This window comes from Brassica napus, unplaced genomic scaffold (assembly GCF_020379485.1).
Source record: "Brassica napus cultivar Da-Ae unplaced genomic scaffold, Da-Ae ScsIHWf_2046;HRSCAF=2696, whole genome shotgun sequence".
Classification (NCBI taxonomy): domain Eukaryota; kingdom Viridiplantae; phylum Streptophyta; class Magnoliopsida; order Brassicales; family Brassicaceae; genus Brassica; species Brassica napus.
The window spans coordinates 11299-25582 of NW_026015458.1; the positions used below are offsets into that span (position 1 = coordinate 11299).

General features: G+C 36.4%; 3 protein-coding genes across 4 annotated transcripts; all 3 read left to right on the plus strand.

The window, feature by feature from the left end:
* The first annotated feature begins 1568 nt into the window (after positions 1-1568).
* Positions 1569-2256, plus strand: LOC111199850 (60S ribosomal protein L27-3-like). Its single transcript, XM_022690323.2, has one exon. It carries the CDS (start codon positions 1662-1664, stop codon positions 2067-2069), a length of 408 nt encoding a protein of 135 aa, XP_022546044.1. The 5' UTR covers positions 1569-1661; the 3' UTR covers positions 2070-2256.
* A 1276-nt stretch (positions 2257-3532) lies between these two features.
* LOC106391513 (receptor-like protein 6) lies at positions 3533-7058 on the plus strand. Its single transcript, XM_048772912.1, has 2 exons — positions 3533-4726; positions 6239-7058. The coding sequence occupies exons 1-2, from the start codon at positions 3533-3535 to the stop codon at positions 6944-6946; spliced, it is 1902 nt and encodes a 633-aa protein (XP_048628869.1). The 3' UTR covers positions 6947-7058.
* A 4068-nt stretch (positions 7059-11126) lies between these two features.
* On the plus strand, positions 11127-14222 carry LOC125574816. 2 transcript variants are annotated; one of them, XM_048772913.1, is made up of 5 exons: positions 11127-11388; positions 11487-13306; positions 13372-13576; positions 13646-13836; positions 13933-14222. In XM_048772913.1, the coding sequence occupies exons 2-5, from the start codon at positions 11497-11499 to the stop codon at positions 14019-14021; spliced, it is 2295 nt and encodes a 764-aa protein (XP_048628870.1). In that variant the 5' UTR covers positions 11127-11388; positions 11487-11496; the 3' UTR covers positions 14022-14222. The 2 variants fall into 2 exon arrangements, with proteins under 2 accessions (XP_048628870.1, XP_048628871.1); XM_048772914.1 differs by lacking the exon at positions 11127-11388 and having other exon boundaries at positions 11415-13306.
* The last annotated feature ends 62 nt before the right edge of the window (positions 14223-14284 follow it).

The window sequence follows — 14284 nt, forward strand, 5'->3', positions numbered from 1 at the left end:
CCCGTAGTTTTTTTTTTCTTTCAAAAACTCGGAATGTTTTATTTTTATTTAACTTTGAATATTATCTAATATGTTTTCAATTTTAATTTTAATTTTATATTTTCGAATTTAAATTTCAAAAAAAATATTTTTTTCCGAAATTCCGAGGGAAAGAAGTTCCCGAGGGAAAGAAGTTCCTCGGAATTTTCCGAGGGCCACCTTCCTCGGAAATTCCCTATGAACATTCCGAGGAATGTTTCGTCGAAACTTCCGAGGATTGGACCATCGAAATTCCATCGAAATATTCCGAGGAAGGCGTCCCTCGGTATATTCCGAGGAACGTTCCGACGAACTTAGTGTCCTCGGAGTTTCCTCAGAATTTAGTTTCCTCGGAATTCCGTCGAAAATTTCCGAGGGATTTCCGAGGAAAAATGAATTTCCGAGGACTTTTTTCGTCGGTATGTCCTCGAAATAGCGTTATTCCGACGACATACCGACGATTTTTTCCCTCAGTATGCCGATGTTTTCTTGTAGTGGTGGTTGGTGGAGGTGGATGCCGAATGTTCATCCACAAAACCTTGAACATAAGATCTCGTCCGCAAGATCTTCATCCACAAAACCTTGATTCATGTGTCCACATTTTTCGGCATCCACCTCCACCAACCACCACCATTGTATCCATACTCACGTCTTCCACCATCGCCTCCACTGCGGTATCCACCGCTTCTTCCCCCACGCCCTCCACTACCACCGCCATCGGTTTCTGCGGGATTGAGCCTCGAGAAAGGGGTTCAATTTCTCAAGATGCAAAAAGTTAGGGTTTGAACCGAGAAGACAGAGTCAAGTAGTTGTTTTAAGAAGCGGGATCTAACCTTTCATTTGGAGCTAATCTGTGAATCACTCGAGGCGGTAAAGAACAGAGTTTCGAGGTCGAGAAACAGAGATCGAGATGTCGATTTTGATTTCGGGAAGAAATTCGGGGAGAAAGAAGACGTCGAGTTTCAGGGAGAAAGAAGACGTCGACATAATGAGAAAGGGGTTCAATTTCGGATTTCGATTTCTGGATCTAGAAGATGTCGGGGGAGAAAGAAACTAGGGTTCATTAGAAACAACGATAGATTTTGTGAAGATAAGGAAAGATATAAGATTATTAGAAATGTTTTATTCCTTTTTACAAAAGATAAAAAAAATTATATCGGTTTGGTTAGTTGGATTAGCTAACGAGAGTCACCTCTCTCTTTGCCTCTCTTAGTTGGAGGTTATGTTGGTAAATCTAACATGAAAAAATGTGCTACATAGACAATGTGTCTTTTAGTGATATTGCAAACTCAAGTTGTGTCTTCCAGCGTAAATATTTCCATATTCAAATGCATATAAAAACTTTATATAGAGAAATCATCATACTGTAAGTGAAAAATTTTGGTTCTGTTTTACTGTAAAAAAGTAACTTTCTTTTGCTCAAAAAAAAGGAAGACTTTTGGACCTTCATTTTATAAGACGAGGCTTGTTTTGTCGTGGTGTTTTGTATGGATTTCTATAGCGAAGCCCATTATAAATGGGTCCAATTAGATGCATGACACCTTTAGGGTTTTTCATAGAACACATATAAATATGAAAAACCTAAACATTTCTCCGTCGTTTGTCTCTGCAAGTAACCTTTTCGCCGGAAGGGAGAAGCAGCCATGGTTAAGTTCCTGAAGCAGAACAAAGCGGTTATCCTCCTCCAAGGCCGTTACGCCGGGAAGAAGGCAGTGATCATCCGCTCCTTCGACGACGGAAACCGCGAGCGTCCTTACGGACACTGCCTCGTCGCGGGACTGAAGAAGTATCCGAGCAAGGTCATCCGCAAGGACTCAGCCAAGAAGACGGCCAAGAAATCTCGAGTCAAGTGCTTCATCAAGGTGGTGAACTACCAGCATCTGATGCCTACTCGTTACACATTGGACGTGGATCTGAAGGAGGTTGCGACTCTGGAAGCTCTGGCTTCGAAGGACAAGAAGGTGGCGGCTCTTAAGGAGGCTAAGGCTAAGCTCGAGGAGAGGTTCAAGACCGGAAAAAACAGGTGGTTCTTTACCAAGCTTAGGTTCTGAGATCTTTTTGTAATGGAATTTACAATATGCTTATGTAATTTCGAGAATGAATGTGGAACCATGTTTTGGATTGGTTTAAGACCGTTTGGTTTGAAGTTTAATTCTTGAGGTTTTGTCATTTTTAGTTATGAGCATTTTTGCTATATTGGTGCGTTTATTAATATATTGTCACTGGTTTGTGTGTTAAGTTCTAATTGATCAAATCTGGTTCCAGTTTTTACAACGTTGGATTGATTTTTATTGAAATGGTATTCGGTTTTTGTATGATCATCAATTTTGGTGTAAGCTTGGTTTTAAAGTTTTAAAAGGCTCGTTCCTTTTTGGAGCAATGGCGATGAGCAAAACGCCTTAGGCATCTCCATAAAACGCTAGTTTGGTGTGCCATAAACACGCTTAGGAACAGCTGTGAGTGAAGGATAGAGCCCTCTTCAGAAACTGGATGCTCTTGCTTCCACTTACTGTTTTGTTAAGGTTGTTGTTGTCTTCTACTCTACATTGTCAATCTTGTTTTGTTGGCTTGCTTTGATGTGTTAGCTGCTTCTCTCTATTTACTTGAGAAACTGTTAAAGCTTTTCCCATCTCTCTGATGATAATGATATTGTTCGACTTCTTGGCTTCCATGGTGGAAATAAACCATACAAATTGCCTTGTTCTTTTCGTTTGACTTCTTGGCATTTTGTGTCAGATTACAAAATGCACTCGTCGACATTGATGACTTACTATATGGTATTTCTACCATAGTGACAATGTTTGAAATGTTCCAAGTTCTGACCATCTGGATAGGCATTTATTAAACACGCAGGGTATGAGTATGAATGTATAGGCTATTTATACAGTGAATTTTTAAACTGGTTTATAAGCGTTACAAAGGTATTGCAATTGGAATCTCTGTCACCGAGTCTATGAAAACATGCTTAAGTTGTCACTCCATATACTGTATAACAACAGAAAAAAACACAAGAAACAAAAACATGAGGAGCACGTTTAATGATGAATTAGAGGCAAACTAAAGATCAAATTAGTCATTGACGTAAAACGTTATGTCAATCACATCAAACTCTAGAGAGGCTACCATCGTCTCTTCCGCTAATCATATGAAAGAAGAACATAACACGAGTTTCTTTTCTCTTTCATAAGACATTGGATCTTAACAAACGCCCTCGTCAACATCTATGACTTAGGATATGGTTCTTTCACTGCATACTCGTACGGAAACATTGTATTGAACACTTAAAGTTTAATACCGCTTTGGCTTTTTATAGAATAGAAGCCAAGAAACTTTTGAATGTTTATAACGACAATCAAAACCTCTTTTTGAATAAAATGTCATCAACAGCTGCTGAGTGTGTTCATACTACTAAATGAACAATGTCATGTCACTAATGTATATGTAGGGATCAAAGTCCACAGAACAATATCACCACTTACCACAATTAAAACGCACAAGCAAAAGAAACGAAAGGATGATAGGAACCATCTTTCTTCTCTTCTTCTCTATTTCAAGTTCTTCATACACTTATGCTTCTCTTACACTGTGTCGTCCAGACCAAAGGGACGCACTTCTCGAGTTCAAGAGTGAGTTTAATGATGAGGGAATTCAGGGTGCTTGGACCTCGTTCTGTGTCACCTCTTCTCCCAAAAGAAAATCATGGGAAAACAATACCGATTGTTGTTATTGGGACGGTATCACATGTGATGCTAACTCAGGTGTGGTGATTGGGGTAGACCTTAGTTCCAGCTGCCTCCATGGCCATTTCAAACCCAATAGCAGTCTTTTCAGACTGCAATATCTCCGGAGTCTGAACCTTGCTTACAATGATTTCAATGCCTCTTCAATCCCAACTAGGATCAATGAACTCATGGGCTTACAAAGACTTAACCTTTCCTACACTTCATTTTCTGGTGAAATTCCAACAGAGATTCTTCACCTAACCAAGTTGGTCTCCCTCGATCTTTCTTCTATTTTTATGTATTCTCAGACTCTCTCATCCCCTGGAAAACCCTTTCTTTCTCAACTTGCACAGAACTTAACAAACCTTAGACAACTTGATCTGAGCCATGTAAACCTTTCCTCAGAAATGCCTCAGATGATGATCTCAAACCTGACCTCTCTAAGATCAATCCGCCTTCATGGTTGCAACTTATTTGGTCGATTTCCACGGCTGAGTCCTACTATTCGATCCATTGATTTGAGTGTCAATCCACACCTAGAATCCTCTCTCCCAGAATTCAATGGAAGTAACTCTCTTGTATATTTGGACGTCACTGATACATCTCTTTCAGGGAGCATTCCAGAGTACTCTATCAGCAACCTCAAACACTTGAAGGTTTTGAGTTTTTCCGACTGCAAATTCACAGGGAAGATTCCGTCTTCAATTGGAAACCTTTCTCATCTCAACATTCTTGACTTTGGTTATAATAACCTTGCTGGTGAAATTCCCACTGCGCTATTCAATCTTACAAAGTTATCATCCTTATCACTCGCCTCCAATCACTTCACAGGCACGCTTCCTCACAACATCAATTCACTCTCCAACTTGAATATCTTTAACGCGGCCTCAAACTCTTTCTTCGGAACAGTCCCTTCTACTTTCTTCAACATTCCTTGTCTGGAGAGTCTTGATTTGGGTGATAACCATTTCAGTGGCCCTCTTGAGGGGAAAAGTGCCAATTTCGACCCCAACTATTTCAGTCGTGCCAAATACGACCCGAACAATTGATCAGTGCCAAATACGACCTCAACTCAATTATAATTCGAAAAAACTACCCGAATTTCTTAAAACGTACTTAAATCTACATTGACTCTAACAGAAGTTAGTCAATCGTTAACGAGATAAAAACGACGTCGTTTTGATATACGAGGAAAAGTGCCAATTTCTACCCCAACACTCTCGGTCGTGCCAAATAGGACCCGAACAAATGAACAGTGCCAAAACCGCCCCAACTTAAATATAATTTAAGAAAAACTACCTGAACCTCTTAAAAGGTGCATAAATCTACATTGACTCTAACAGAATTTAGTCAACCGTTAACAAGATAAGAAGACATCGTATATATATATATATATATATCTATCTATTTTTTTTAAAAAAATATGTTCATTCCGGAACTCAAACCGTGTTGTGATACCCTTTTAAATGGGCACACTAACAACTAGATAAAAGTAACTTTTTAAAATACTATTACAAATTTGAAATTATATAAACTACTATTATTCTTCGTCTTATCCAATTTAAAATTTTGGTGACAATTTTTCCTGATTTATATAAATACATTAACATGTTTTTCTTATTTATCATATCTTTAATAAAATTATATCTTACTAAAATATAAATAATAAAATATTTATTATTATACGATCTTAAATATGCTTAAAACTTTGAATTTATTTATACAATTTTCTTATATAAATTATTTTTAATTTTTAAAATTAATCGGATTTTTTTTTAGTTTTCAAAGTTAATATTATATATTTTGATATTTTGTTCAAAAATGTTAAGAGGCCTTTTACCTTTCTTTCACTAAGATATGTTGTACAAAATATTAGACAAATTAAACAATAACTAAAATATATAAAGCAATCACCAAAGTTTTAAATTGGATAAGAGGAAGAAGAATAGTAGTTTATATAATGGAGAATTTCAATTTGTAATAATATTTCAAAAAAGTATTTTAGTCTAGTTGTTAGTGTGCCCCTTTAAAAGGATATACCAGCACGAATTTGAGTCCCGAAATGAACATATTTTTAAAAAAATGCATATATCAAAACGACATCGTCTTATCTTGTTAAAGGTTGATTAACTTCTGTTAGAGTTAATGTAGATTTAGACACGTTTTAAAAAAATTTGGTAATTATTCTTAAATTATAATTGAGTTGAGGTCGTTTTTGGCACTGATCATTTGTTCGGGTCCTATTTGGCACGACTGAGAGTGTTGGGGTCGAAATTGACACTTTTTCTCGTATCAAAACGACGTCGTTTTATCTTGTTAACGGTTGACTAACTTCTGTTAGAGTCAATGTAGATTTAGGCACGTTTTAAGAAATTCGGGTAGTTTTTTTGAATTATAATTGAGTTGAGGTCGTATTTGGCACTGATCAATTGTTCGGGTCGTATTTGGCACGACTGAAATAGTTGGGGTCGAAAATGGCACTTTTCCCCCCTCTTGAGATTGGGAATATATCTTCAATGTCTAAGCTACAAAGCTTAGTTCTTTCAAAAAACAATCTCACAGGACCAATCCCTACATCCATATCCAAATTAGTCAACCTTGTGTATCTTGATCTTTCCTATCTCAACACCCGAGGCCCACTTGACGTTGGTATCTTCTGGCATCTCAAGTCGCTCCAACAACTTACTCTATCCCACATAAATACCACCATTGCTAGGATTGATTTGAATGCAGTTTTATCCTTGCCTCTCAAGTCGTTGTCTATCTTGGATCTCTCAGGCAGTCACGTTTCAGTAGAAAACATGAGTAGTTCAGTTTCCACCCTTTCATCGCAGTTGATATATTTGTTCTTGTCTGGCTGCGGTATCACAGTGTTCCCAGAGTTCATAAGCTCCCTACAATATATCTCTATGATAGACCTTTCTAACAACAGCATTAAAGGTCAAGTGCCCGCATGGTTATGGAGACTACCAGAATTACATTATGCTGAACTTTCCTACAACGCAATCAACGGTTTCAAAGAATTCCCAAAAGATGTCTCAAGAACGATGATGAGTTCACTATTTCTGAACAAAAACAACTTGTCTAGAGAGAACCCCAGAGCAATATGTGACATGGCCTCTCTAAGTGTCGTTGATTTATCAAACAACAACTTCAGCGGATCTGTTCCACAATGCCTCAGCAATCTCATCAAGAGGGGTCGCTAACAATCACCTCACTGGAAAACTACCAGACGTATATCTCAACGACTGCAACCTAAGGTCACTCAATGTTGGTCACAACCAATTGGCGGGGAAACTTCCAAGATCTCTGTCGGGTTGCTCTTGTTCTAAACATGGAGCACAACAGAATCAACGACACTTTCCCATTCTGGTTAGGATCCTTACCAGAGCTACACCTACCAGTCCTCCGCTCCAATGAGTTTCATGGGTCACTACAGTACCATCCCAATGTTGCATCTCACACAATGACTTCACGGGAACCTTACCGTCACACTTCTTCATGTACTGACTGGAGTACATGGGATACAACTACTTTTACCAGGACTCAATGGTCTTAATGAACAAAGGAATAGAGTTGAACTACACCAAGATCCGTGCAATCTTAACACTAATTGATCTTTCAGGAAACAGACTCCAAGGTCAAGTGAAAGCTCTTAAAGTGCTAAACCTATCAAGCAACGGTTTTGTCGGCAACATACCTTCATCTTTGGCGAATCTGGTTCAGCTCGAGTCACTGGACTTATCACGTAACAAGCTCTCTGGCCACATTCCTCGTGATCTTGCCGACCTCACAAGTCTATGTATCATAAGGGATGAATTTTACGACTTAACAAAATACGATAAATAAAGATAAAAGTTTAAATCTTTTATAAAATAAAACACAAATATATAAAAATATGACATTTACTAAATATTTGTCAATTGAAAAAAATAAAAAATAAATCCGCGCTTTAAAAGCGCGGGTCAAAATCTAGTTAAATATTAAATGAGAAATCACTTTAGTGATTTCTGGTGACGTGTCACTCATAGGTGAAGTTTCAAAAAATTGTTATAATTTGATTGGTCGATTGATTTTAATTTTAATTTATTTAAATTAGAACTAAAAATTTAAGTTACGTCTAAAAACATTTAACATCACTTGCCATATAATCTAAAAAATATTACAAATAACAATTTATGGCAACTAATTCTCAAATTATAGAAAGATTTAAATACTATTACAAAATCCAAACATTTTGAGTTTACCATAAACAATGCGATGATATCAGAAAAAACATAAGAGCTCATCAAAAGATGAATTGGACAGAAAATTAGTGAAAAAACACATATAATTATAAGAATTTTTCTGTGTGTTTCATGGTAACGTTCCTAGTTGTATTTAGATTTTAAAAACTAAAAACAACCTAGGTAGTGATTCCATTCATGATTAAAAAACAGAAATACTACTTTTTTTTTGTCAGCCAGTATGAAATCAAAAATTTCCCAAGAAATCAATTGAAATTACACCACAAAATTGCCAAAACGAAGAAAGAACGCCTAATGCGAAGTCAAAACCGATCTAAAGTCGAAATATCTACCGTAAAAAAACAAAAGGTTGATATCTCCTCCCTTCTAAAAGATATCTATACTATTAAAAGGGAAGGAGTTTTAAAAAATCTACATATAAAATGTTGCTGCACTCTTTCATTAACTAACAATATTTTTGGTCTCACATAATATTTTCCTAATTATCTCTAACTATATGGTAGTGTTAAAGCTCTTAACTATACGGTAATATTAAAGCTGTTATCGATTCATATTAATAGTATAACACATTAAATAATTACATTTTCTAAGTATATTGATGACCGCAGCAATTACTTATATTTCCATGAAATTCGTATACATTTAATAGTATAATATCACATCAAATAAAACCTATCATATACATTTAATAGTATTACACATCAAATAAATACCATTTCTATATATGATAGCAATGACTTCTATCCCTAGCCAAAAAGCTCTATAACTTTTGGTTTTTCTTCTTCGACCTACATCATTAAGAACAGCAATAAACAACCTAGAACATATTCTTCAAATCGAATTACAAAAGAAAAACATGGTCTTCAAATCTCAAAATTAAAAATTCAATCAACAAACACCATAGCTTCTTCTCAAAACTATTTGAATAATTTTATACCAAACTAGGACTTCGGCTATAAATAAATAAATGAATAAATAAATATTATTATAAAATTAACTTCAAATCTAAATTAAAAGAAAATAGATAAATTTTATAATAGATTAACACTAATAAAAATAAATAATATTTAAATATAAAAAAAAATTAGATTTTGTAAAATATTTAGTGTGATACACTTCTTCTCTAAAATATTTTATCACTCAACATTATGGTTGTTATGCAATAATGTAGGTCTATATTGGGTTTGTATATGTTCTTTTGGATCCGGTTTGTTTCGAGTCTATAATTCAAATATCTATAAAATATATGTAATTTTGGTACAAAATAGGTTCGGATCAGTTAGGTAATTAGGACCCGAAAAGACTTAATGTACTTGAAATCCTCAAAAAGGCAAAACACGAAAATCTAAACAAATATCTGAAAATATTCAAATACCCAAAAACCAAAATTTTATCTGAAGAACCAAAAATATCCAAAGTTTTATTCAAATCCCCGAAATATAATTTGAAATTTTACCCAAACCCGAAACTATAACCGAAAATCCGAATCTAAAACTTAAAAATTTCTATAATACTCAAAAGAATCTGAAATACCCAAGTATACATAATATACACAAAATATTCAAGTACTTTGGGTACCCGACTCGAACAAAGGTCTGCGGGTCCAAAAAATACCAATGTGTAGTTTACTCGATTTTGGACCCGATCATGTATTTCCGTGTTGGTTTCGGTTCAGCTTTTTGGATCCGAGAAAAATGCCTATGCCTAAGAAAAAGTTCATAAGAGTATACATACAAAATCTCACATAAACTAATTCATAAATTTTATAACTTTTAACAAATTTCTTTATTCGATATAATACGATTTTATAACATAATAATATAAAAATCATAGAATATTAATTCATATCAAATTTTGTTTATAACCAAATGAAACCCGCGCTTTCGAAGCGCGGGTCAAAATCTAGTATGATTGTTAAGAGGGGATAAAATTTTTCTCTCTCTATAGAGAATAGAGTTTTTATTTTGTGTGTTTGGGTTTGTTTTTTTCATGTTTATTCTTAACTAGGATTTTAAGCCTGTACTGCGTACATGGAGAATTCTTTAATTTTACTTGAATTCTTTTATTATAACATGTGTTGAAAATCAAGATTATTTTTTGTTATAAATGTAAACACCATATAAGATCCTTTTTTTTTGCTATTATCACCATATAAATTTCAAGCTGAATCATATAAAAGGAATAAGAGAATATTACTTTGAGCAGAGAAAAATGAATTTGAATAAAAATAATGAGAAAGCTCTATTGATTTTGTTGCTACACTTAAACTAAAAAATTATGAAAAAACGAGACGATTGAGAATAGGAAAGATAGAGAAAAGAAAAAAAAAAGAAAAAAAAACATCTGATAAAAACATTTGGAATAAACAGTTTGACATGGTACTACAAAAATGGGGAACATGTGATTCTTTATGTTGAGGGACATTTATTTTTTTTAACAAATGGAATTGATATAATTTTGTAATTAACTCAGATTGTTAACAGCTGTGTCGATGATTTTTTTTTTTTTTGCTTTTGAATTTTTTTTGCCAAATGTCAATTTTTGATTTGTTAGGTGACTAGTGATTTAGTATTTAAAATAATTAAGTTAATTGTATAAAATATAAATCAACATAGCAAAAATATAAAATAATAAAATAAAATTTAATATTATTTGTAAATCATAATTACCCAAATGATAGAAATAATGTTAATTAAAATGATTATTTTCCAACAAATAAAAGTGAATTGATAAAAAGATATAATTATTAAATTGTATTATCATTGATCCTATTTAATTAACTAAAACTAAATTAATAAAAATAAATACAGATATATGAAATATAAGCACTAAATTTAAACCAACAGTTTTAAATGAATATTAAAAATATACATTTCATATTAATTTGTTATATTTTGAAAAATTTCATACTTACTCTCAGCAATTATATAATCGAGATCTATATATAAAGAAAATTAGAAGATGCCGCACATAAAGTCACTTATCATCATCTCAACCCTTATACTTTATTATATTTGCATACCAGTCCTCAAATAAAATTAAAACCGATTTAGCTACAAAAAGTCGAAAAAACAAAACAAATTTAGCCAAAAAGGATTAAATTAAAAAAAAAACTAAAAAATAATCGTTTTTATAAACCAGAAATAGCTGGCCAACCCTTGTCATCCTCTCGAACCCTAATCAAGCCGGCTCATCTCAAAAGACAAAATAAAAATTCCCAGAAATTGCATCTCTCCGCCACCCTCAGATTCTCCCTTTCCGTTACTCAAACCCTTCTCCTCCGTCCGATTCCACCTGATCCTTCCCCGGAACCGAAGTCCTTTAACCGTAATTTAATCAAAGTTTATTACCTAACCGCGTAACCAACCAACCAACCCGGTCACAACCTGCAAACCAAACAGGTTCGTTTAATTCTTCTTCTTCTTCTTCTTACACATTCGGTTCTGTCTCTCCCCTCCTCGATCAGAGGATCTAGTAGTGATTCGTGTCTCTCTTGTAGAAAAAGAACAATGGATTCAGATTTGGAGCCAGTAGCTCTCACACCACAGAAACAAGACAGTGCATGGAAGCACTGCGAGGTCTACAAATACGGAGACCGAGTCCAGATGAGATGTCTCTACTGCAAGAAGATGTTCAAAGGAGGCGGCATCACCCGCGTCAAGGAGCACCTCGCCGGCAAGAAAGGCCAAGGCACCATCTGCGACCAAGTCCCCGAGGAGGTCCGTCTCTTCCTCCAGCAGTGCATCGACGGCACCGTGAGGCGTCAGAGGAAGAGGCGGAGGTCCAGCGCTGAGCCTCTGCCTATCGCTTACTTCCCTCCGGAAGAGACTCAGGTCGTCGAGGGCTCTTACGTGAACAACGGGGAAGTAGTTGCAGCTGGTGGTGGACAGAGCTCGGGGAGGACGAAGCAGAGGACTTACAGGAGTAGGAAGAACATTGTAGAGAGAAGTGAGTTGGCTAATGTTGAGGATTTGATTGGTGGAGATATGGATAATCTGATCCCTGTTGCTATTAGTAGTGTTAAGAACATTGTGCATCCTTCTTCGAAGGACCGTGAGAAGACGGTTCACATGGCGATTGGGAGGTTCTTGTTTGATATAGGAGCTGACTTTGACGCTGTGAACTCTGTTAACTTCCAGCCGTTGGTCGATGCGATTGTTTCCGGAGGGTTTGGTGTTTCTCTGCCTGCTAATGAAGACATCAAAAGTTGGATTTTGAAGAGCTGCGTAGAGGAAGTGAAGAAAGATATCGACGAGTGCAGGCCCCTGTGGAAGAGGACAGGCTGTTCTGTTTTAGTCCAGGAATCGAATAAAGTACTTAACTTCTTGGTTCACTGTCCGGAGAAAGTAGTGTTCCTGAGATCCTTTGATGCCTCAGAGATACTCACTTCTGATGCTGCTGATGATGATGATGATGATAAGTTGTGTGAGGTGCTTAAGGAGGTGGTTGAGGAGATAGGAGACACCAACGTCGTTCAAGTGATCACCAAATGCGAAGACCATTACGTCTCCGCAGGGAAGAAGCTGATGGAAGCCTATCCTTCTCTCTACTGGGTTCCTTGCGCTGCACACTGCGTAGACAAGATGCTCGAAGAGTTCGGGAAGATAGACTGGATAAGAGAAATCATCGAGCAAGCAAGAACCGTCACGAGGATCATCTACAACCACAGCGGCGTCTTGAACCTCATGAAGAAGTTCACTTACGGCAACGACATTCTCCAGCCAGCTTTCACCACTTACTCCACTAACTTCGCAACTATGGCGAGGATCGCTGAGCTAAAGCCTCATTTGCAGGCGATGGTGACATCATCCGAGTGGAACGAGTGTTCGTACTCAAAAGAAGCTGGTGGTTTAGCGATGACTGAGACCATCAACGACGAGAGTTTCTGGAAGGCGTTGACGTTGGCGAACAATATAACGGTTCCTCTTTTGCGCGTTTTAAGGATTGTTTGTTCTGTGAGGAGGCCTGGGATGGGGTATGTCTATGCGGCAGTGTATAGAGCGAAGGAAGCGATTAAGACGCATCTTGTTCACAGGGAGGATTACATGGTCTTCTGGAAGATTATAGATAAGTGGTGGTTGCAGCAGCAGCGTCTTCCTTTGCATGCTGCTGGTTTCTATCTTAACCCCAAGTTCTTCTACAACATTGGGGAAGAGATGCGTAGCGAGATACACTTAGCTGTGGTTGATTGCATAGAGAAGTTGGTTCCTGAAGATACTATTCAAGATATAATAGGAAAGGACATTAACTCTTACAAGAATGCTGTTGGGATCTTTGGAAGGAACTTAGCAATCAGAGCTCGAGACACAATGCTTCCTGGTACGCCATTGAATCTCATGAAAGTGTTTTGATAAGTACTTAAAACATGTTTTGGTTGTTTTTAGCTGAGTGGTGGTCTACGTATGGAGAAAGCTGCTTGAACCTGTCACGATTTGCTATACGTCTTCTGAGTCAGACATGCAGCTCATTGGTTGGCTCTGGGAGAAACCTGACACCTTTGAAGAAAGTATATGAATCCAAGAACTCCATTGAGAGACAGCGTCTTAGTGATCTTGTGTTTGTTCAGTACAACATGCGTCTCAGAAGACTGTAAGTTGAAATCATTTTGCTTCTTCTCAATCACAAGTCACAACTAAAAAGGTTATCTGTCTCTTTCAGGGGGGTTGAAAGCGGAGATGACAATGCAGACCCGTTATCACAGAGCAACATGGAGCTTCTTGAAGACTGGGTTTCAAGAAACCAAGTTTGTATAGAAGGAAATGGAAGCTCGGACTGGAAGTCACTCGAGTCCTTTAAGAGGACAGAAGTAGCAGCGGTTGTCATCGATGAAACAGAAGACTTGGGGACAGGTAAAATAATAAAGCGTTCACAAAATAGAATCTAGTTATTGGAGATAGAATAATTGGTGTGACAAGTGTTTTAAATAATGGGAATGTGTGGAACAGGTTTCGATGATGGAGAGATATTCAAGGGAGAAAAGGAAGTGAGTGATGAAGGTTATTTCACAAACATATCGGAGAAGCTGTTCACGTGAACTCACTAAGAAGAATCTCTCTTGTTTTTTTGTGTAATAATAGGGTTTGTTTGATTTGGAGAAACATTTGTGATTTTCTCCTCTTAGGGGCTTGGTTTGTTTGTATTCTATATAGTTTTTACTAATTGATGCTGTGTCCCCATAATTACTGAGCATGCATTTCTTCTCTATTTAGTGACTCCATCCAAAACCATTCAGACATTTTGATTGTTTTATGTTTTTTTTTTTGAGGTTTTGTCCAATCTCCATAATGATTAATTGTT

Coding starts and splice junctions, on each gene's coding strand:
- LOC111199850 (XM_022690323.2), top strand. CDS start 1,662: ATGGTTAAGTTCCTGAAGCAGAACAAAGCGGTTATCCTCCTCCAAGGC.
- LOC106391513 (XM_048772912.1), top strand. CDS start 3,533: ATGATAGGAACCATCTTTCTTCTCTTCTTCTCTATTTCAAGTTCTTCA. Junction 4,727..6,238: donor ATTTCAGTGGCCCTCTTGAG/GGGAAAAGTGCC, acceptor CCCCCTCTTGAG/ATTGGGAATATATCTTCAAT.
- LOC125574816 (XM_048772913.1), top strand. CDS start 11,497: ATGGATTCAGATTTGGAGCCAGTAGCTCTCACACCACAGAAACAAGAC. Junction 13,307..13,371: donor TCGAGACACAATGCTTCCTG/GTACGCCATTGA, acceptor GGTTGTTTTTAG/CTGAGTGGTGGTCTACGTAT. Junction 13,577..13,645: donor AACATGCGTCTCAGAAGACT/GTAAGTTGAAAT, acceptor TGTCTCTTTCAG/GGGGGTTGAAAGCGGAGATG.